The following is a 24,234-nucleotide window of genomic DNA, read 5'->3' as shown; positions in this document are numbered from 1 at the left end:
CTCTTAATCATCTTGTGACCTCTGGGGTCCACAGCTGCATTTGTACAATACTACAAATGTGGCTATGCTGTGTACTACAACAGACAAACTTCTGGTTTAATAAATGTTGGCTGGTTTTGCATTCTGACAGTGCAAATATGCTAAGCTTTAGCTGATTGCTGAAAAGGGATGTAGTGCCATCTAGTGGTCATGTTATAAACATGGGGCAGCTTTCACTTCACACAGCACACTGAAGTCAATTTTTATACACAACATGGACAAAGTAAAGGCTTGACAAATGGCTGTGCAGTTAATATAAATGATTGATGAGTGTTGCTTTAACTGGACTTTTGGTGAGGAGACACTTGGTTTGCAGAGAGTAATGGTGACCAGCACAGAATTCACAGATGCATATCAATATATATTTTCAAGATAATTTAAGGAAAATACAATTTTCAACATTAAGTATTGTTAGCACACCCAGCCAGATCAAAACGTAAACCTGGACATATACATAAAAACATACAGTCTGTATCATTTCCAAAATCCTGCAGAGTCACATGTCACAGAAACTACACAGAAACAATTCGTAAAGAGTGCAAGTTCACTTTAAAGCATAGCGAGTAACGACAAATAACATGAAACATCAATATTCTGCCGTCCAAGATGTGTTACAAGCCTCTGCTGGAAAGCACCATATCTTCTATAGCAGGTCTGACTGAAAACTTCTCTTTCCCTTCTATGCTGCCAGGAAAAGAGCCTCAGCCTTCATGAAACCCTGTGGTCAACTCAGCTTTCAAGTTCTATGGTTCTGATATTAAAAAATGTACTAACACAGTTGTTTATGGACAATATTGATAATTCAGTCATCTCTAAATCTGACCTTGCTCGTCTGACTCTCCTACCCAAGTCAGTGGTGTAAGCATTATAATGATGATGATTACAGAAGCAAGTTAAACACAGTGAGGTTTTCTAAGAAACCACCATATACTGAATGGAGGAGAAACCCTGGAGCCTGAACAGTCCCATTTTTAGTCTTCCGTCTACATCCTTTGAATCTCAAAAAGGCGGACGTCAGTGTCATACCAGATAGGAGGGTCCACATTGCTGAAAAACAGAATGAAATGTTAGTCAGGGTGAAAAGACGTGTTTTCAAAACGCACTGCTCTTATGGCTGACTCACCGTAAATAGACGACACCCCACATGTAGGTGCGAAACCACATAGCAGTGCCTGCGTTGGCCTGATACTTTCTGATAAGGATGGGATGAGGGACTGGCAGCAGGCCCACTAATGTGCCGTGCTGGAGGAACTTCAGGATCTCTGATTCATCTGTCAGACCCCTGCAATGAAAAACGTGAACACACTTTAATAAGGTAGCATTCCAAAAGGATCTATGCCAATATGCATGCTGACCAAAAAAGGAGCAGACGTGCACATACTTGTCGATGCAGATCTTCTCCACCTGGGGAACTAGCACTTGTAGAAGTCGCATGATAGTCTGTAGTGGTAGCTTACACTTCCAGGAAAGGACCTGGGACAGAAAAGGGTAAATCCAGACCAGTTTGACATTTCATTTTCACAAAGAGTCCAACATGTATCAACAGCTGAAGTTACTGACCCAGTCTGGTGTGGGAGCCCAAAAGGATGTTGAAGACGCACTTGACAAACGTCTTCTCTCCATTTCTGCGTCAGTGTAGAAAACATCCTGACAATATGAAGAGATGGATTTACTGAGATGTATCTGGTTTAAACAAACACGCGTGCACATACACACTCACACATGGATACACTTACTTCATTGTCTCGGCCTGAGTTTGACTCTGTGTCACTGGTCCCGGCGACGGCGCTTTGGTCTGTGTGGACTGTGTGCAGGGAGTCTGTGTTTGGAACTGACACCATGGTGCCGTCCTCTGATACCTGGGACTTCTCAGTCAGCTTATCAATGCCTGCAGGGATCCACGAATCACAGGAAACCAATCAATATTTAAAGGAGGAGACTGATATTCTACATTTTTCTTACTGTCAATGAAAAAAATGACCAAACCCAAGAATGAATTGATCATATTGGTGAGTATTGTTTGTGTATCCAAACCCTGGTGTGGCTTATTTCTCTGTGTGCCATAGTTTGTCCAAAATGTATAAAAACACATCAGAGAAGCACTGCTGAAGCGAGAACATTTTATTGATACAAATGCTATTATTGATTCTGCTCATCGGTTCAATTCTTTATCGATTCCATTATTAAATCCTAATCAATTTCCTGTGTCGACAAAAAGTAGGCCTAATATCATGTGATGATCCAGTGGATCAGACAATCTGAAACCTGGTCTCAGCTGAACCTGGTTCTTGATTTCCATCCCTACCGTTGCACTGGGTGACCTATTTCTTTTTTACCATCCATGTGGGCACTGAAGTTTATTCTGAATCAGTTCTACACACACTTTCTTGCTGAAACAAATACATGGCTGAAAATAGTCCCAAACAAATACTAACACTATACATTTGTGATAGAGAATTTTTTAATTTGAAAGTTTTACAAATTTAAGCATATATTCATGATCTTTTTATTATTTCTTTTCTATTTTCTCTAAAGATTCATGTCTTCAGGAGGAGCCGATGTGTTTGAGGTCAACGGCCATAAGCAAAATAGGGAAACCATGAAGTATTTAAAGGTGGACTGATGCATTATTTATATATGTATGGAATATCATCAGCCTTATCCTTGAAAATGATTTTTCATAAATAGTTTTTGAGAAATTGACCTATTGATCGATTGATCGATTGATTCTAAATTGCTTAATAGTCAGCCTCTCACTTAGACTATCACATTCAAGAGAAGTCATTTTATAAAATTAGAAAAATACAGTATGTTGACCAGTTAGCCAGTTTAAAATTCAGTCTACAGTGTCCACATAGCAGATAACAGAATCAGTACCTGGAATAGCGACCAGACTGGCCTTCAGTGTGCCAGGCTCTGCTGGCACAGCAGGGTGAGAGCCCTCCATGGACACAGTCTCCTGGGAACTAGTGCGGGAAATGACATCTGGAGACTTCCTCTTCCTCTGCAAAGCCTTCTGGATGGAGGCAGGATCCGAGGACAGATTGGCCAACTGGTGGAACACATTACGTTTACGGATGATGGCGTACACCAGGTTGCAGTTCCCTGGAGGCGAGATAAAGAGGGGCAGATTTACTATATATATCTTGACAACAATATAAAAAAGGAAAGATTTTCAAATCCACATAAACCTAGAATACTGTTAGGGGTCAGATTTCTCTTACCATCAAACTGGTACTGGATAATATTGTTGAAAGCCTCGAGAAGGAAGAATACGAGGTGATGGTTCTGGGCTGCAGAGAACAGGAACCAAGAGGTGGAGAAAGCCTCCAGCAGGTGGAGCAGTTTATTGGCTGCCACCATGGACAGGCTCTTCAAGTAAGGAGACACTGCAGAAGAAGAATAGATGCAAATTAAAGATGATTGTGTAATAAAAATTAAGAAAACTTATAACTTTCATTTCTATCTGATTATGTCGCATCTGTTTGTCACGAGGTGTTACAACTTTTAAATAGATGCAAATAAAATCTGTGCATTTCCAGACAGATGGTGCCAAAGCGACTCACCATTTACAACAATAGTGAGAAGGCAGTCAAACAGAGGCTGGAGACGCTGGTGGCCTGTGGTGATAATCTTGTGAAAGACCTACAAAACAAACATGGTGACAGCTGTGAGCATTAACTGTATCAATAAAGAAGACAATAAAAATAAGGACCATTTCGGATGACGCAGTAAGCATCTCACCACTATAAGCAGGTCAGCATGAGTCCCTGTGAACACTGGGATGTCCATAGGAACATGGACGGAGTAGGGCTTATTCAAGCGCACGCCGAAGTTTCTCTCCCCACTCAGCAGCAGCAAAATGAACACACCGATGTGCATGAGTCCGACGCGGGCTGCAGCAAAGGATTAAACACATCTGTAGTTAATAAACGCAGGTGTCTGGTGGAGACTCGTCGGGTGCAAGGATAAAACTGGTATAGCACTCACACTGGTCAGCTCTGGCATCATTCAGGTAGTAGAGTATAGGAACCAGAATATCCAGGACATCGCTACTCTTCAGGACAAAAAACAGGAATTTCTGTCACGGGAACACAAAGATGTTGTTGAATAAAAGCACTGACTCTTAATGCTACATCTTCCCAAAGAAAATCTTTTATTTTGCTGTTTGTTTGTTTGTTTTCCTTTTTTTATTCCAACCTTATTGAAGTCACAAAGCTTCCAGAAAAGCACCAGCAGCTCTTGATGGAACTGGATCTTCTTGGTCGAGTTAGGCAGGTAAGTCTGAGTCAAAGGGTTGGTCAGCAGACGAGCTAGGCCCTTCAATACAAAGTCAAAGTCCTGCCAATGGAGACAGGATGACAAGAGATGAGTTTTGGACATGTTCACAAGGAATCTCAATGTATATTTTATAGAAATACTAGCTGGTATACCTCCTCTCTGTGAATCCTTGACAAATAATTCACAAACAGGTTTTCAGGGCCTGTAGACTACACAAAGATAAAGAGAATGACATTAAACAACATTAGTCATCATGTAATCATCGGACTGATTTGTCTGCGGTGGTCCTGGTGCTGTACCTCTTGTTCCTCCATGCTGGACGGGGAGGCGGGGCGGTGGGGAACCCCTCCGTCATGCTCAAGTGTCACAATGAGGATCTGCACAGCCTGCTCCACCAGCTGCTCCCGGTAGTCAGAGAAGAGGAGGTGATTGTATGGGATGCCGTAGCCCACTGGATCATAGGCACACACCACATTCAGCAGAGAGGTGAACAGAGGCAGAGCATGTCTACAGATAAAGACATGAAGGCCATGTTAGTGCATCCCAGTGCAGAATTTATCCTTTTTAACACAGCTTAGCATAGTACAAGTTATTATTTAATGTACAGTAAATCCACCAAAGAAATAAAAAATAATTTTTTTTTAAACATAAAATGCTGTGGAAACGCAAAAGACAGTCGAGAGGGAAATTTCTAGACTTTGAAAATAGTAGTTTTAAAAAGAACTTTACCAAAACTCCATTTAATGCTTTTATTTTGGAAATTTCTATTTCTATGTGCCATCTTCATGATAACTGAGCAAATATCCTTTGTGGTGAAGACCATGACAAGTGGTTTAAAATTCCAACCAGTGTTTGATTACAGTAATTTGTTTATTCACGTTAATGTAAACAAACCTAATGAAAGTTTAAAACATTTCATTTAAAACGTCTGGTAAAACTTCACTTAACAGTTGGATGGATGCATATCATCACATTCTGTCTCCATACATTTGTGAGTGTGCCAGCATTTGCCCATTACCTATTTTCTGTAGAGCAGAAGAATGTCACCCAAGGGTTAAGGACAGTGTTGTCTGATGACGGCGGGAGGTACATGGCCTCAGAGAAGCAGGTTAGCAACAACCTCAGCAACTCTGTCCTGAAGAGGATCAGCAATAAAAGTCAATCTCACGGGAAAAAAATTGGACTTTTTGTGAGTCAGATGACGTCAAGCACAGCCAGCCGACTCACCTGTTCAGGTCGTGGATGTAGTTGAGAGGCGGGGACTGTGCAAAGCCCACCCCTGCCTCCCAGATGTATTCACAGCTGTCTAGAGACTGCATGCTCTCTACAGAATCCTAGATGTAGTGACAAATCAAATTGTTTATTTCAAAGTGCAAGATTAACATTTCTGGGAATATTTGTTCAATGACATTTCAAACTGTTATCTGTACTTTCTCCGACGGCTCCTCAAATGTAGGATATATTTAGTTGTGTAATGCTGCATTTAGAAATGGCTCACAAGTGGCCATTCTGACTGGCGAAAATGAAAAGGAAAACATCATGGTCACAGCACATGAGCGACCGTTAGGGATTGGTCGAGATTAGGCAACAAAAACATTCACTGAGGTTACAGCAACATTGCTGTCACGCTTAAATGAAAACTGTTGGCAACTGTTGGGATGCGCACCCACATCTCATTACACACACACACTTCCTGCTTTACCACTATCAGTTAACATAGTTTGTCTTAAGAAACAAGCTCCCAAAGCAAACTTTTCTGACAACAGTCTCACTTTTTCTGAACTTTCTTTAGGAGCTGTATCTGAGAGCATTTTCTGTGATGCAGGTATCGGAGAAAACGAGCTCATCGGTTAATCATGGAAGTCAAGATCCCTGCAGAGATGGCTGTGAGACGCCAATGTGCAGGCTGAAGTGCAACATTCCTTTTTAGCTTGTGAAGGTGAGACTGACAGAGTTTCATCAATCATAATCTCTCTGCATTCTCTCTGGAGATAAACTTGATCGACTGGTCTGTTGAGAAACTTCAGACCAGGAAGGAGGAAACGATGACCCCCCCCCCCAAAAAAAAGACATCATAATCACCATAGATTATGTTAACTATTTTTTAACTATTTTCCAGCTGTTGTCATCCTGTGTCAGTGATTGTTAATTTTGCTGCATTGTAATGAAATGACAAATTTGGCACTCACAGGGCCTCGCTTATGGCTGTGCACAGTGAAGTCAGGGCAAAAGAGCAGGTCGGCGATGGCCAGGAGCAGCGACTCGGCCAGGGGTCGAGCTCCGTCATCATCATCCAGCTCATCCGCCTGGAAAGGATGGGCACGTGGATGAGACTACATGGAGATCATGAACATTATTCTCTGCCGTTCAGTGTAAGAAATAATGAGGTACAATGGAAAAAGTGCTCATGGATTGAAGAACTGTCTCAGTGCAGATTTAATTTTCCTGCAAGGAAAGAAGAAAAATCACCTCCTTACAACTGGAAACCAATTTCACCGATCAACTTTAGGAAGGGCTAAGTACTCACAAAGAGAAAAAAAATACCTCATAAAAAAGTGTTAAATTTACCCCGTCTTTATGCTTTTTTGTGATTTTCCTTCCTTTAACAAACTCACCCCAGCCCGCCCAGCACCAGGCACGGTCGACCAGAAGAATCCTCTCCAATCCTGGTCCTCAAAGATGTACGGAAGGATGCGAGTCAGGATGCGAGTGCAGTTCAGGATCACCTGCTTCTCCCTCTCCGTGGGACAACCAGACTCTGCGCCTTGCACCAGCTTCTCCACAGCCTGAGTAGACCAGGACGCACATGAGCATGTGGGTAAGCCAGGCACACTTTTTGATGATGATCGAATCCGTTTTCTCAGTATTCGTCGTCAGTGAGTTATTCTCTTAATATTTTTAGACTTCTTGTTCCATTACAAGTTATGTTTTATGTTTAAATCTAAAGAATTTGAGGGCAGCAGTGTTTGCATGTTCTCCCTGTGCCTGTGTTTTCCCCGGGTACTCCGGCTTCCTCCCACAGTCTCAAAGACATGCACATTATGTTAATTGGCTACTCTACATTGCCCCTAGGTGTGAGTGTGTGCATCTGTGGTTGTCTTTGTATGTCGGTCTTTGGACTGACAGGCGACCAGTCTAGGGTCCAGGTGACCAGTCCAGGGTCCCCAACCCCCACGACCCCGATGGATAAGCGGTACAGAAAATGGACGAATGGACAAAGAATTCGAGTGGGGTCCTCTTATGGGCAGTGAATAAAACCTTTACAGTGAGCATACACATATGACATCTACTATGACATCAACTGGACACTAATGATTTTGTCTCTGGAGTACAAAAATATAACAATTTTACCAACAAGCTCTAGCATGTCATAAATAAAAATCCTCGGTTTTAGATATCTAAAATTTTTTCATTGGACAATGAAGATATTTGGCTTATGAGATGGGAACATATGTTGTTTTGGGTTTTTTTCGGGGTGGATGGCTCATTGACAAAGATATACTTTAGAAAATATTTAATTATCAGCCTGCATCTAAAATAGGCAACAAACCCCTTTGAATTAGGCCAGTTTCAAGAGCTCTCATCTTCTCCTCATTACTTCATTAGGCTTTAAGTACCTCAGTATGTCTGTTTTGTTTCTGATGGGCAGCTTCAAAAGGAAGCTGAAGCCAAGAGACGGGAAGCGAAGGGAAAGGAAGGGGAGTTGACTCATTTATTCCTATGTCTGAGAGCATGAGGCAGTGCCCTGCTGACAGACTGTGCCGGGCTCTAATAAACAAAATTCTTCAATGTTTCAAAACAACGTTGTTCCACGATGCAGACCCGAAGCAAGGGGTGCCCCTTTGTAATCCTCATGTCGTTCAAAAGCAAGTCAGCATTTTACAGGTGCATTATTAACAATTAATACAGCGTGTACCTTATAGCAGAGGGTTGCTAAATTCGAGGGGGACTCCTCTCGAACAGCTCTTATCTCTGCAGCTGGCACAAGTGCAAAAACATCCTGGACTGTGGTGGTGGTGTCTGCCCAGAACTGGTCCCAGAACGCATCGTCTGTGGCTTCCACTGGCTGTAACAATATGTTTACATTTCAGTTCACATATAGCTGAGCCAGATGGAGGTTTGAAATGCAATACCCTGATTGATCATCTTGAAGTGCATTAAAATATCATGTTGCCTCTCATCATAATGCATACATACATACTTGGTTGTTTAGTATTACACTAGGCCCATATAACTCACCCAAGGCCTACCCAGCAATGTAAACACAACCTCTATTCTACTTAACAGTATTATCTGGCGCTCTGATCTCAGCACAGTCCACCTGCCTCTGCAAACGTGGTCATTTCCAAAACCTGCGTCATCACTTTTCATTTAACTACGCCATCGTTTACGTTGTTATTAAAACTAAACATCCACAGCCCGAATAAAGGGACGCGGTAATCTGCATGGCAGAACCGACCATCATTTAATCCAAAGGTTTAGAAGAATAGCCTACGACAGATTTTGCACGCAGCTTTTTCTGTACAGACCTCATAAGCATTTCTATTATTTAAATTAAATGACTGTAAACTGAAAAGGTCTCATGCAGCATGAGGCAGTTTGTGTTCGGCTTCCACATCAGACGCGTTTTCTCATCTCCTCGGTGCACTCATCGGCAGATCTCGATCTCCCTAATCACTCCTGAATCCTTCACTGAGCAGGATGAAGGCGCATATATACCTGTGTTTTGGTTGTCAGCTGAATAACTGCTTTCCTGAAGTTGAGTTTGGAGTCGGTGCTGCCCATTGCGAATATTTTTCCTTTATAATAACAGGACCGCTGCTTCTGCTGAGAATCCCTGTTAATCTCACCTCCGTCCTTCGCTTGAGTCATTGGCGGAGGCGTTTTTTTTTTTTTTTCATTATTGGTTGGCTGGACTGGTTGCGCTACAGGGTGTAACTTCCGGGTTGTGACGATGATGTCGAATTTGATGTTTTGTTTGCAGTATTTTCTGTCCTATGTAGCCACAAAACATATTTTTCTAATGTCCTACAACAGAAATTCTTTCACATGTTCGTACAACATAGACATAATGGTTTGATGTGGAAATGTTCTGCACCCACTGTCTGTTACATGTTTTTAAAGACGCAGTTCTGCATCAAACCTTAAAGAAATAATTACACTCAGCCAGGCCTACAATGTGCGGAACATTTATACTGTAAACAGCAACATGTTTTGGGGGAAATTAACACTAACTCAGGTCATACACTAATAGCTATTTGTTGATTAGTGTTTCCGATTAAGACAAACTACATTTCTATAAACAGATTAATATACATTGTATTTAGCTGACTTGAATAAACGTTGCGCTGTTTATTATGCGCCAGCGGTATTTTATGCTAGCTTTGGGTACTGCTCGTAAACTCCAACTTCCTTTTCGAAACTACATTACCTGCACAACATATATGTAATCTACGCAAAAGTTATACAGCTCATCAGCTCAGCTACCATCTTTGTCATCATGACTCACTATTCACTACACTTTACATGTCTTATACAGCAGAAAACTCTACTCTCATTCCCCCCAACTAGCATAGTACAAATATTTTTTCCGATAGCCTGAAAAGTATCATACTCGTGTTCGCGCAGCCGCAGTACCGTGTAAACACAACTACCGCGGTTAGCTTTCGCTATAGCTGTGACTGTTGTAGCAGGATAGGTCAACATAAAAGAGGTTCAGTTTTACTCGGAATTTGACGCTGAGGTCGTTAGAATGTCTTTAACAAAACTAAGCGCTTTCTCCGTAATATATGTGTGGTCAGCTAATTAACAGCAGCAGCTATTAAGGTTAGCTTGCAGTGACGTAAACTGGTAACGTCAAAGTGTTTGTTCACTAACCTAGCTCGTTAACGCCCGAGTTTTATACAGTTTAATAGTCAGTTACCTAAAAAGTCGGTGTAGTTAATCAGATCATTACTTTGATATTATCAACATGTCTGATAATATCACATCAATATTCTCTGTAATTAGCTAGCCCGGCAGTGTTAGCGTTAGTTTGCTAACTCAGGTGATAGGCCGTCGACTTGCGGGAAACAAGCTACGTTAACAATTCGATAACGCTAACCAGCTGCGTCCATCCGGCCTGGACAAATACAAAAGAAACTCGTCGAGATTGTTTTAGCGTCATCATATGTTGACTGAAAACAGGTGAGGCCCACAATTACGAAAAATATACAATATTGCCTGAAACAATTGGTGGAGTAACGGTATTCTGACTATTATTAAGCACTTGCTGAAGCCGTGTAGAAAATGTTGGTTTACGGCCTATGCTAACAGCTTATCGGGGTTCACACATGCGAATATCAGTTGGTCGTGCATGGCTTACTTAAACGATATGTGAGTCATAGCTTATATGTTATTGTGTGTGTGCTTGCACTCTTACAGAAAACGGCAGCGCAATGGTGGTGATGAGGAGAGTGGCCACCTGGTGCCCCAAGCCAAAAGGCAAAGCAGAGGTCATCCTCTCTCACCTGAGCCAGGTCGCGATGCCTGCTGGGACTCTGAGGTACAAAAGGAAATTAAATCGTAACTCTGAAGAAATAGCTGTTGTCATACACATTTTTCTAGTTCTCTCACGTATTTCCCCAGAAACATGTTAGTTGTAAGGCTTTGAATTAATGACTGTGTTATCGAGAAAACGCTGGATGTAATGTTGACCCCTGCATTTCAGTCATCAAACAGCGAGAGCAGCAGCAGCATCAGCAGTCCAGAACATGCGGCTGGGAGCCGAACCAGTCAATGCGTTGTGGGCCCCAGCAGTCCCCTCAGTGCCGGTGACTCCTCTGAACTGGCTGCCCATGCACACCTGGTGTCCTACCTGCAGATAAACCGCATCCTGAAGCAGGCCCACTTCCAGAGCCTACAGAGCCGAGGCCGCCTCAGAGACATGTGGCGACCTGATATGTCTCTCTGTCAGCCACCAGAGGGCTGAGTCTCCGAGGCACATTGTAATATCACATGCGGATTCACTTCACTCGGCTCTTCCCAATCGTCTCCAGTTACCGTGGCATCTCGCGGCTCTTTATATCTGTGGATCGAGGCCGGCTCCTGGTCAGGTATCTGGAGGGGGTTCATCAATCAAATAAGTCAAACTGATAATCATTTTAGCAATAATTACTGTGTGATCAGATGAAACATTTTTTTGTGATCAACTTGATTTCTGACCAGTCTGGTTTACATGCTGCGCTTTGGAGCCTTATTGTGACTGACTGATGATGAATCTCTTGTGTTTTGTTGTATGAAAACAGTGCTACTGTAGCTGCAGAAATGGAACCAAACAAAATTTTAGGCCGGTCAGTGTGACTCGTTTAGTCTCCTAGTAGGGTACTTGGCATGTATAATGATGAATCTGATGTCTGTGTAAGTACATGGACCAGTCTCAGGGAGGATTTGCACTTGTCTTGGACTGCTCATTTGCTTTCATATTCAGACAGGGTCTCCTTTACAGGGACACAAAGGAACCATGGATGTTAACTTTGCCAAGGAAGTTATGTTTCCTGTTAGTTAATAGAGTATATGATATATATTCCAGTTAGATGTAGTTGAGAGTTAGGCCATGGACTCATTTTTATCACAGGTCACGTTTTTGGAAAAGATTTCATAACATCACAAAGCAGGGAATTTTCAACAATGTCCTTCCATTACTGCACTTACTTTGATAAAAACAAAAGTGGCACATGAATTCTATATTTAATTATTAGTTGTTGTGGAACTATTGCTCCAGGTGTGGATTTAAATTTTAGAAACATAGCTTTCCAGCTATCAGGTAGCTGTGTAATATACAAATTATTTCATGATCTCGACATAACATGTCCTGTCTTCTCATGATCGTTAAATAATACTGTGGATTGTAGCATGGGCATAATCATCTGTAATGAGCAGCACTGCCAAATGTCACTGCTCATATTTGACATCAGAATATAACGTTATTATTAACTGATGCAACTACAACCAAAGGAGAAGTCCATATAATCGCACTATGGTATTCCCCTGTAGGGAGCAATGGGCCACCTGTGGTTGTTGGCAATTATTTAACGATGTAATGATAGGACCAAAAGCAATGCCAAGTAGGGCTTGTCTCATGTATATGGTTTACAGATGATTACAACATCTGTCATTAAGTCTTCTGTAATCATTATGAGAATACATGTTGATTAATGTCAAAGTTTACTATATCGAGATCATGAGAAAATCATTTAGATTTTGATGAGATTAGGTCAGATAAAATAAGCAATTAAGTTTTTTTTTGTTAGTTTGTTTTCTTGTGTTCATGGAAAATGTAGCAATGACTTCATGACCTCAGAGAGAAAACAAAATGGTGGTTATACCCATGAACCCTACAGCTGCAGTACCGCCTTTTAGCAATGAAAAGACATTCCCCAGGCTTTGTTTGCAGTCCTACCGGAGCCACTAAAATGCTGTTTTAATTGCAGATGAGACTTTCTGCCTGTGCACTACCATTCAATTGTTGCTGTATGTGTCCCTGTGCACTGAACATCCAGGTACAAGCACTGACCGTCACTCCTTTGAGTAGGATTGGTTTCATTGCTGAACTCACATCCCAGGAGTACGCTCAGCTGTATTTATTTATATTTTTTTGGTTACTTTACTAGTGTGTCAGAAGTAAAAGCATTTTGAAGATGTGGTTTATTTTTTTTTTTTCAATTATATATTTTTTGTATTTAGTAATTTACATGACATTAATGAGACATTGACTTTTTTTTTCTTGTAAATACCCTGCCATATCAAAAATAAAAATGAATGTTTTTGATGTTTTTCACAAAGATGTTCCTTTAATTATACCATGAACCTTAGCATGGTAATGCTGGGATGATCTGGGTTCACTCACATTGTTCTTTCCTGAGGAAATGCCTGTTAGCACTGCAGTGCTATTTATGGATCAGCAACAACATTAACACCACCGGCAGGTGAAGTGATTGACATTTATCATCTGTTTACAAATGTAATGTTCTGTGGAGAAACCTTGGATTTTGGCAATCACATGGATGTTCTTTAACACACACCACCCACGTAACCATTGCAGACCCCCCCCCCCCACGTTGCAACGGCTCTTCCCATCAGCTGGTCAAAACAGCTCAGGAATATCTTGAGGACCACAACAATGACCTGCAGACTCCCCCAGATCCCAACCTCATCCCAAACAAATGGATCCATAATTTCAATGCCGGTGACCACAAAATACCCCCAGAGGTCCTGTGTCCTTCCCCAGACAGGTCAGAGCTGTTTTGTCAGCACAAGGGGAACCTACAAAATATCAAGCAGGTGGTTTTAATGTCGCGGCTTATCGCGTATATCCTGTGTGCAAACAGTAATTCCCTCCATTCCCACATCCTCCCCTTTTTTCCTCCAATCGTCCTGTAATGAATGACTCCCCATGCATTGAGACCGTCATTAATGAGATATGACCTGTGTCTGAGCGAGGAGCAGTGAAAAGGTTTCTTTAATTAGCACTCTACATGTCCTTGTCTTGTCACAGACACAGTAACAGATTACATACATTAATGCACCACACGTAACCACAGTTACCTTGCTGGCTATTGTGAGTCCTCATTACTTGCCTCCTTTGATTTCCTCGCTCTACCTCTACAATGTTAGGGATGGCGGAAAGAGCCAATGATAATTGAGGATTAGAAATATCCCCCCATCGTGACTATGTAGCTCTGCCTTTTCTCAGGTGCGTGCCCTCTCATTATTTTGAAAGGCAGCTACCAAACATACAGTGCAACAACATAAAGAGGGACAATTAGTGAATTGTAAGTGTGCCTTTCATGTTAGCATCATCTGCGGTGTGCCTCTTTCCCAAAGGCCTTTTGTATCTTGAAGCAAACATCACGTCGGAGCCAGGCAAGTGCTATGTAATTAAGGTAGTGGGGATGCAATTAGCAGCAGCTTGGATAAATATTTTCCCAGTGATAATCCGAATTTATGTCTGAGAAAAACATTACAGCATATTGAAGAAATAATTTACCTCATAATGGTAATTAAGTTAATTAGTACCTTATTACTCTTTTTTTAAACTGTTGATGTTATAATGATGCATAAGATATAACAAGATGAGTAAATATATTTAAAATTTTGCGTAATCATAGGGCTACAAGTTTAAAATTTTGGACGTTTAAACACTTTGCTAGATAAACATTTGGATGCATGTGCTGACACCATCTGATTACGTGTCACTCAAGGGTGACAGGGTTGATGAGTAGAGGCACAAAATAACTAAAAGGTTTTTGTTTATACAAAGACAAAAGCACAGTTTTGTTGAACATAAACACGTGTATTACGAACAGCAGATGTTTTGAGTCCAGATGTTCATGCACACAGCAGTAGAGGGCAGCACACTCTGAATGTTCGCCGGACACATACTGTGGTCCTCACTGTGCTCTGAATCTCATAAATGGTGGGGAATTCTACAGCGGAATCAAAAGATATTTATCTCCCATCTGTTTTCACACGCACCAACACACATATACGTACGCTCGCACTGTCCTTTCCGGGGCAGCACGCAGATATGAAGGTGGGCGGTGATGAATGGCTCATATCAGTTGAGTGGAGGGGCAGGAGAGAGTTAAATGAACTGTCCTTGTTCTAGGGTCTATGTATGCGCATACATTGTTATATTTTTACCATGGCCGGTGAAAAAATCTGGGTTAGTCTATGGCTCCTTTTCTGCGTGTCCTCTCAGATTCCCATCTCCCTGTGAAGGCAAAAGCACAGCAAAACACCAGCTACACACAGCAAATACAGACGAGCAGACAAACTATTTTGTGTCTTTTATTTATCAGTGTCCAGTTCACCTTCAGCTTCAAGACTTGCAAATTTAAAGAAAATCTCCTTGAATAATCTCACTCGTCCAAGATTACTGTGGAGAAGACAAACTGGCCACAGGACAGTCCTTCAAGCGAATGGCTTTAGTATATGTCAGGGCCAAAGGAACATCAGCAAAAGTGAGCTAAAGCTGATCCGGTCACCCTCGCCTCTCTCTTTGCCAAACTTTGGCTGAAATGTATTTGGGCAGCTGTTGCCTAGCATGAGATGGTGATGAGGTTGGCATCAAGTATACTGTTTTCCCTCGCCAGCCAACACAAACATCTGCTTTGCCTCCCCACCACCATTTCACCCAACATCAAACAACAAAGCTTGCCCGCTTCCCTGCCCCCATGGCCAATCCGAAGAATTAATGACCCACCAAGCACATTAGCGGTGCCCTGTTGCCCTGGACTGGCTGGAGCGGGGAATAGGGAAAGCCGTGGTAGGCGAACAAGGAGAGGGAAGGGTTAGTGGGTCAGAATGATAAAGTACTTCACAGGTCAGTAATTAAGATGGATATTCAGGTGATTTTATTATGTTTACTACATTTATTCAAGTCTCTTTTTGATCCTACAGCTACAGATTAAAGAAGTGCTGGATTTCATACAGTATTATTGTTAGGAATTCTGGATTCCCTGTGTTCGTCACTCCTTCTGGGAGCAGAAAAAGCCAAATGAATCAAGTTGAGGGCAAAAGTTGTTAAAATACAAAATGTATGACCAATGCACTCAAAGTGAAATGAGCTGCTCTTGAATAAAAATAAAAGCCGAGGAGGATCTTCTTTAATCTCTATGAGCATGCCTGTATTGCTCCTGCGAGGGCTCACTCTTTCCCCAACTGTTGCTGTCAGGGTGTGGGGAGGAGGACTGGGTTATCTCACTGACTGTAGCCTAAACATGCTGCCCCACTGCAGCTGAGAAACAGTCAGCAAAAGAAAGCAAAACAGTCCGGGTACTGCCGCTGCTGCCTGCAGTTTTAATTCTTTGAACCGACCAAACAGAAAAGTAAGATAACGGTCAGGCTTGGCATGCTTGGGTCAGGGTCTCCGGTTCCACTTTATGGCCTCGCTATTCAATTTCACACAATGCGCTCCAGAGCCAATGTACAGTAGACTGTTTTCATTGCTCAGCGAAGTTACTGTCGAGGCCCTGATCAATCATAATAAATGTCTGCCCCAGAATACAGAAAGAAACGGCTTTGAGCGGTCTCTCGTCCCACATGCAGGCCACAACCGTTTCTCTTTTCACAGTTGCTTGTGAGAATATTCACACATCTTATTTGCAAAACGAGATATTTACGTGGTGCAGTTTTGCCCCGTTTGGTTGTCAACGCTCACAGGCCTTCAACACAGAGAGTGCCCGAGAGCAGAAGTGCAATCGTTTAACTCAGAGGTAGTCGCGCTAAGTGGGACTGTTTAGGGTTGGCTGGGTAGAGCATGCACTCAGCGCACCACCATATAGACCGCTGTTTTCTAAATGGCCCCTATTAACTGAATGGGAATAGGTTGCACTCAGGCCTGTGTTGTTAGCTCAGAGAGGACAGGCTACATGGTTCACGCAGTCTGGTGTTGTCTCCACATGGCTGACCTGCCACACAGGCATGTTTCATCACCAGAGGACTGATATGGCGCCGCTCACAGCCACCGAGGCACAATTTGTTGCATTTGGACTATAACTGTCAGGAAGAGATATACCCTCACTTAAATAGCTGCCCATAATCTGCCCCTCTCCCTGTATTATCCTAATTGAACCCATGGGCGGCCAATGCCATCAATAGCTGAGCTCATCTGCAAATTAATAAAACATGGGCCCTCACCAAATCTATGCTTGTGATTGAGCTTGAAGCTACTTAGACACACTAAAGGAGTGAGTGTTTGTGATTGCAATTTTCAAAGGAAATGGAAGCACAATAAAATGTTCTCATTTTGCTTTTCAGCAGTGATGAGCGTGGGTTCTTACAGCTCTCGTGGTCCTATGTGTATTCCCAATGAACTCCTCTCTCTTCTTTTATTTCTGTAATGGAAATGCTTATTAAAACCATCAAACGCTATTTACCTGAACATCTTTTTGAAACCTGCCCTGTAATGTGGTGACATTACATCAGCGGCCATAGGGCTTTGCGGAGCAGATTCTAACTGATTCAACAGGTGATCTCCATGCCTGGTGTTTTGTTTTCTCCTCACTGCTGACTATTGCGGAGATGCGCGTTCTTTGGTCAGGCTGAGACACGCTGGCACCATCAACAAGCGCCACATCAGCACAAGTGCAGGGGCCTTTTGACTTTGTGTTTATTTTGACTGTGTGGACTGACTCCCAGCGTGATGTGGGAGCGGATGACAGAGGTGGTCATCGTAATAAGGTCTAGATCTTAATAACAACAAATCCTGGAGGACAATAAAAAAGCAGCCAGAGGTTATTAAAGACATCTATCATGTCTGTTGGTCTAGTCGTTACTAAGTCACCATCGCTTTTCTCCTCCCCTAGCACGGTGATGATCGCTCCTCTGTTGAACATGAAACTTAAGGCCGTCACAAACTTCCTTCTCTTTTTCTCTCCCACACAGATTTCTCGAGTGTAAGTGCCTTTGTTTTCACACGAACAAAAACCCAAAGCAGACTTTCAAAGACTGTGACCTCCTCCTGTTCCTCCAAAAGCAAGGCCAAGCCCAAAGTGGCATCGCACTCTGATGGAAGGCAGGACTCTTCCAACATTAACACAACATACCTGGCCTTGAATGCACCTCAAAGCTTTTGGTTTACCTCTGGGCTTATTTTACAGTGAAGTCAGTGAGTACTGATGGAAAAAAAAAACCCACCTCTAAGGACATAAAGAAAGGAATGCTGTAAAGGCTGGAGGGCCATGACAACTTGATGAGCCATCAAGATCGACTGTGAACAACCAGAAACATGGAGAGAAAAGGCTGACATCACAGAGCCCTGGTATGGAGTCATGGATATATGGACAAAATAGAAAAACAAACTGACTCTCCAAAGAAAACAGTGAGTAATCCTTGGACAGAGTGGATTGTTTGGGCATGCTCACGATTGTTGAAACACCTCGACGCAACAGTGAATGATGGTGCACACTTGTCTATGCTGGACCAGTTACAAAGAGGGGGGCGCAAAAACACGAGCAATCATCAAACCAGAAGGGAGACGAGTTCCCATGAACAATATACACAGAGATGAGCCTTTTCATCCACAAAGCATTACTGGTTTAATAACGCACACACACAAAGAGGGAGAAATTGAAAACATTTTGAGAGCGATTTTGAACTTTGCAGCACTTGTATTACACACAAGCATTTAAAACTCTCGGCCTATATGTGATCCAGAAAAAAGGCTGATGTTGATGCTGGTGGCTAAGTTGGATTTGTACGTGGAAGTGCATTTATTTTTGTTTAATTTCACTGGCACTGTTCTTGAATATATTTGTGTTTGGTGTACTTGCTTCAATAGATTAGGAAAGGAAAATAATACACCTTTAAAGGGGCACGTCACTGATTTTGCCTTAATTTGTCATGTTGTCATGGTAAGTTCTAGTCAGCCTGTAAAAACAGTTGTATGTTGTCTTCTATGGCTCTGAAAGGAAATTTCCAAAATGTGAAAACTGGAAAGCTCAATAGGGTCTAATAAAAGATGCTCTGCAGTTGCATTTAGTCACAGACACACCAATCTGACGTCAGAACTAGCAGCGATGAAGACTGACTATTGTGTCATATTCCTTCACTTACATCCGAGAGAAAAAAAAAATGTGCTTGCATACAGCTCAAAGACCTCAGCTAATTCCCAACTAACGTGTATCCTGTATCTGTGCGAGAGGAAAGAACACAGGCGCAGGGACCTGGGAATACAGACATACAAACTGTTGGCCTTACATTTTCACACCATCCTTTGTTGAGACACATATGTATTCCATCTTAACTTAAGTCATTTGCTTGCATGCTTGCTTGTCATTCGCACATCTCTCTCGACGCCATATCCAGTTTGCCAATCTAATGTCCCATTCACATGTGAGAAAACACCCAGCATTATCAAAATGAACGGCAGCAGCGAACGTGGCTATTGTTGGTACACACAGCTGTCAGCCCTGCATGTTGGTACTGGAGATTTTATTTGCATGTTTTCTTCTTGTGTGACAAACTTGCTTATATCTTTGGAACATATCCTTCCAGCCTTGTGGAAGACTCTGGCCATGAGTTATAAAGAAACAGACAGAGTGCACAAGGGTAGGCAGGTTAAGGGAGACAGGCACAAATTACAGGCCTGCTATAACCACAGACACCAGACATCTTTCTTTCTTCTCATTAGAGCATTTGATTTTTTCATTGTTGTCAAGATGTTAAGGAGTTTTCTGCAAACACAAAAAAGCTTCTAAAATAATCTAACACTAGCTTTAATGGACAGAGGTTATTGAACTGACTTTCTTATCTGCTCTTCATCAAAGAGCAAAACCAATTGCCAAAATGTAGAACTATACATTTAACACACGTATAGACAGTAGTTTGACCAAGCCCACATTAAAATGCTGCCAAAGGTTTTGTGCATTAATACTTTACCATTCTGAAAGAGACCACTCTTCACAGAGAGCACTGCTATTTATTTGATGAATGATTTTGCCGCTGATACTTCAGTGCAACTTCTTTTGTGATGTTGTACTAGCGTTGTCACTGCGAATGACATTTTTAGGACTGAATCGGGTTCTAGAAACAACGCCAAAAAAAAGAAACCTAACACAAATATATTTCATCAAGTGTGGCCTCCTTAAGGATACAGTATCGTGTATTGCGCTGTCTGCATTTTATTTAATGATTTACTCCTTCCAATCTTCAGTGGAAACATAATGTTTTACATCCCTTTGAAAGTCTCATGTAGTGCAACGGAACGTAATGTCGGCTTTCATTACAGGAATGGGAGTTTTTTTTGAAAAAGTAAACCTTGGAGTTTGTCCAGACAGCCTTGTTGAATTTTGCTATGTTGATTAATATTTTCTTTTTCAAAAGAAGTCACTTACTGTCATTGTCACTACCCATAAAAAGTGGAGCCCAAAGGACATTAAGTGGAGAATTTATGGCCGTCATATATTTGAGTGGAGGGCTGCTAAACCTTACGAAGTCTCTCTTGGCACTGTAAGGTTTTGCTTTCTCTGTCTCGCTCTGTTGATTTTTTTCCCCTGTTGGTTCAGAGTGCCTACAATTTCCCTCTCTTTATTTTCATTGGCATTTAAAGAGCTCGGTTCTCTGTTGAATGTACTCATTCAATAGTGAGGTTTTTTTTTTTTTTTTTTTTTTTTTTTAACACACTCGCACATACACACATATAAAAATACATTAGAACACACACACATGCACACACACAAAGGAAGCAGCGGTGAACATGCAGAGAGGAGACCCTGACTCATTCGCTCAATGCTTCAGGATGCTGGAACCCAGCAAGTTTCAGACGCACACCAGGTCTGAAAGCATTTCTCCTTGTCTATGGTTATCATTGTTGGGGGGCATTAATTGATTGGCTTGGTTTCCATTCCCTTTTGTGAGGTAGCTTTAGTCCTGGCTTCATGAGGGTTGCTGAAATCTATTCAGACCATTCTCTTTGCCTGGTGGAGCAGAGCACAGCGGTGGAGCAGCCGCTGTCTCCATCTTTATAGGTGGAAATCGCCCTTGCACATTTTAATCTGCCATCTCCTGGGGTGTCATAACACTTTATAGCTGTATATGTCTCATCAGGTTTTATACTCTGGGAATGAACAAAAAAAAAAAAAGACTTTGCTTTTTTTGTTCCTTCACTCTTCTTTTTGGCTTTTCAGTCACTGTAGTTTCTAGTTCTTAGAAATTTGGATTTTGAGAAGGGTCAATGTCTACCATTTAATTAACGTAGAAACGTTTATTGTCAGCCCCTTTAAATTAACATTGAAGGAATGCTGTGTTTGTATGGATCTGCACACAGATGAATAGAAGCAATCTCCAGGTTGTAATTGTGCGCACGAGATCAAGGTGCTTGTGCATCAGCAATTTATGATCTGTGTTTTAATGCAGAACTGCGACAAGATGCTGAAAGTGTATTTACACACTCCAAATTATGTTCCAGTAATTAAAAATTGTAATTCACCTTGAGGCTATCAGAAGCTACGATAATCCTGATGGGGGAGGGGAGGAGTGGGTGACATCAGAATCAAATCATCAAAAAATAGTAACACTACTCACTTTGACTCACGTATGAACCGGCTTTCAATGGCTGCTTCTTTTTTTAAAACACACACACACACACACATACACACACAGTAACAGCTCATGCAGATGGTCCTATATCCACATCTGGCAACAGCTGGGACTGTGAGCACATCTGTTCCATCCTAGGTGGAAACAGACAGGGTTGATGCGGCTTTAATGCTGACCTTCTCTTAAATATTTTCACTCCCTTGATCCACTGTAGTACCACAGCAGCCAAACTCCAACACCAGCGGGGCTCTCGTACGTGCCCCCCACCCCACCCCCGATTCAGACAGAATGACCTATCAAGCTCGCCCGAGGGGAACAAATGTCTGCCCAAATCACATCGTTTACACTCTCGTACACATCATTTCCCCTCCTTCTTTGTGTTCTTGCTTCTGTGACTTCACTGACTCTCTCTGGCTTTCTTCTTTTGTTCTTTTACCTCTTTCTTGTTTCTCCTTTTCTCACCACTTTTCTGTCTGTCTCTTTTCCCTCCTACTTATGTCTGCATATTATCAGCCGGTGAATCACCTTGAACTTCTCGGCTCCATGGACAGCAGACAGCAAAGATCACCAGCTGTGTGTGGAATACATCGAGTTATAATTTCTGCAAGGGTTCGTGGTCATTTTGCCGACCCCTTTTGATGACGTCTTGCCTTCAAAAACCACATCTGCATCTCAGCATGACAGATAAATCTCTATGATCTTTGTAAGGATTGTGCAGGTGGAAAAACAGCTTGAAGAGATGCAAAGAATTTTTGAAATTTGAAGCCCAAGAGATGTGGACTGTCTCTCACTGACTCATTTAATTTTACTCTCCTAGTTCTCTTTCTGGAGATCCATGAGACCTATTTCCTTTCTCCTCCATCACCTTCTCCTCCTCTACATCTTACTTTTTGCCTGCCCCATTTTTGCAATCAATCTGCTGTTCATCTTATCTAATGAGCTCATTAGTATGTCTTAAGCAATGGTGATTGATAATAATGGCTTAGAAATGTCCCATTGATTCACTTCTATATCAGGTCTGTAAAGTGAAAGCAAAAGCCTGCATTGAAATCATGGGTCATCTGAACCTCCTCTTCTATCCATCATCTATCCTACATCTGGGTGACAGGTCCTTTGTTTTCAAAGCAAATGCCCATCCCCCGCACCCAACTCGTGATGAGTGAAACTGGTTTGTAGTTAACACATCTGTTTGGCCCCATAATATCCATTTCTTTAACAACAGTGCTTAAATGTAGTGCTCCTTAGAAGATGAACGACTCCTTTGCGTTTCAAAGCAATGCTTAAATCCCTCCATATTTTACATGTTTACAGAGACCAGCGAGCGAAACCGAATGTTAACAGTAGACATCATATTATTCCAGCCAATCAAAATAAAGGCGACGTGTTACAGTTGGTCAGTTTGCTGGAAGTCTTTAATTTTTATGGCTGGGCTTCTTAACAGCCATGACTGATGGAGCCATTTGACTTTAAAGCCGTAAGAGCTTCTGTTTGTGAGGCCATTGGCAATATGTCTGAGGATATAGTGCAGCTTTATGTATGCCATTTGTGTATTTGCATTTGTATGTGTGGGTGTGCATGAAGGAAGGAGGGAGAAAGATGGAAAAAGAAGAAGGGGGGGTTGGAGGGCTACTAATGATAATTTGGGAGTGTGTGACAGAATCTGTGCCCACATGAATAGAGCACAGTCAGCATGCGAGCTCAAATCACTTCAATAGTTTCACATCAAGCAATTTAATGGCACAATCCCGGCCAGTGAAGTTTTTATTCCAAATCCTGTCCATAATCTAATGGCCTTTGAAAGTCTGCCACTTCCCCCTGGCTGACAGGTTGTGCATTTGGAACTAATTGAATCCATTTACATCCTGCACAAATGGAAAGCACATGGAGGCCTTCCCACCTGGTTCTGATCAGCTACTGAGTTGGGAGAGCCACAGTCTTCAGAGTACGCCCGGTGCCAGCAGGGGATACACTGCACAGCGCAGCGAAGAGAAAGAGAGAGGAAAGAGAGAACACCTTTTCATATTACTCTTGGCTGGAATTTAATTCAGTTTGCGTTCACTTACCCCTTCACATTTCCGTGTATTGCTATCTGTCTGGCAGACCTTTTACAGTTGTGTAATATTTTACCACAAGGGGGAGTCCCGCAGTACCCACTCATGTGCAGTATCACTGTGTCTGCTAATGTGGAAAGAGAGCATTCATCTACAGTACAACAGAGAGGAGTTAAGCTACAGTTTCAAATTATTTAATTTAAAATTAATAAAAGATTTCAAATACAGTGTGACACTGACAGGTCTTTTTCAGATTTAATTGTTAGATAGAATATTAATGAATTCTTGCTATCACGTTAGCCACACAAAACATTAACGGGGGGTTGGTCAAAATATTGTAAAAACTAATAAAAAAATTAAATGAATTAATTCCATAATTAACATTTCACATGCTGCTACAGAAGCATGGAGTATTAGTATGAAGGCTTATTAGCACCGTTTGTCAATGATTGAGATTTGACAATCAGTACTTCTGAGACAGACATATAGGCCTATACACTGACAGTAACTGCTGGTAATTAAGCATGAAAATTAATATTATGTACCAGCAATGTTTCAAATATTATTTGCTACGGAGTTAGTTAAAATGTCTTATAAATATGAGGCTGAGCTAGCTTAGCACAAAGACTGGAAAATGTAAAGCAACAACATGTAAGCTCTCTTCTGTTTGGGTTTTGTTTTTGTTTGTTTGTTTTTTAGGCTACAGTGTTAATAAGTTTGAGAGCTTTGAGACAGAATACTTTCTTGATGCTCAGCTCAAAAACCAGCTGCTGCCATTAGC

The 24,234-nt window shown here is 41.8% G+C and overlaps 2 protein-coding genes across 2 annotated transcripts; one reads left to right on the top strand and one right to left on the bottom strand.

The window, feature by feature from the left end:
- Positions 1-379: 379 nt before the first annotated feature.
- hid1a (HID1 domain containing a) lies at positions 380-9,209 on the bottom strand. Its single transcript, XM_046414511.1, has 19 exons — positions 9,040-9,209; positions 8,237-8,386; positions 6,936-7,106; positions 6,510-6,626; positions 5,548-5,654; positions 5,339-5,455; positions 4,620-4,827; positions 4,473-4,529; positions 4,240-4,380; positions 4,030-4,120; positions 3,784-3,935; positions 3,606-3,684; positions 3,264-3,428; positions 2,917-3,144; positions 1,776-1,927; positions 1,600-1,686; positions 1,421-1,512; positions 1,163-1,321; positions 380-1,086 (listed from the first exon to the last, which is right to left on the bottom strand). Exons 1-19 carry the CDS (start codon positions 9,190-9,192, stop codon positions 1,023-1,025), a joined length of 2,490 nt encoding a protein of 829 aa, XP_046270467.1. The 5' UTR covers positions 9,193-9,209; the 3' UTR covers positions 380-1,022.
- A 740-nt stretch (positions 9,210-9,949) lies between these two features.
- On the top strand, positions 9,950-13,137 carry LOC124072815 (protein FAM104A). Its single transcript, XM_046414518.1, has 4 exons — positions 9,950-10,395; positions 10,432-10,506; positions 10,744-10,864; positions 11,030-13,137. Exons 2-4 carry the CDS (start codon positions 10,490-10,492, stop codon positions 11,288-11,290), a joined length of 399 nt encoding a protein of 132 aa, XP_046270474.1. The 5' UTR covers positions 9,950-10,395; positions 10,432-10,489; the 3' UTR covers positions 11,291-13,137.
- The last annotated feature ends 11,097 nt before the right edge of the window (positions 13,138-24,234 follow it).

Source organism: Scatophagus argus, chromosome 16 (genome assembly GCF_020382885.2).
Source record: "Scatophagus argus isolate fScaArg1 chromosome 16, fScaArg1.pri, whole genome shotgun sequence".
NCBI classification, from domain to species: Eukaryota; Metazoa; Chordata; class Actinopteri; family Scatophagidae; genus Scatophagus; species Scatophagus argus.
This window is presented reverse-complemented; position numbering and strand designations above follow the sequence as displayed.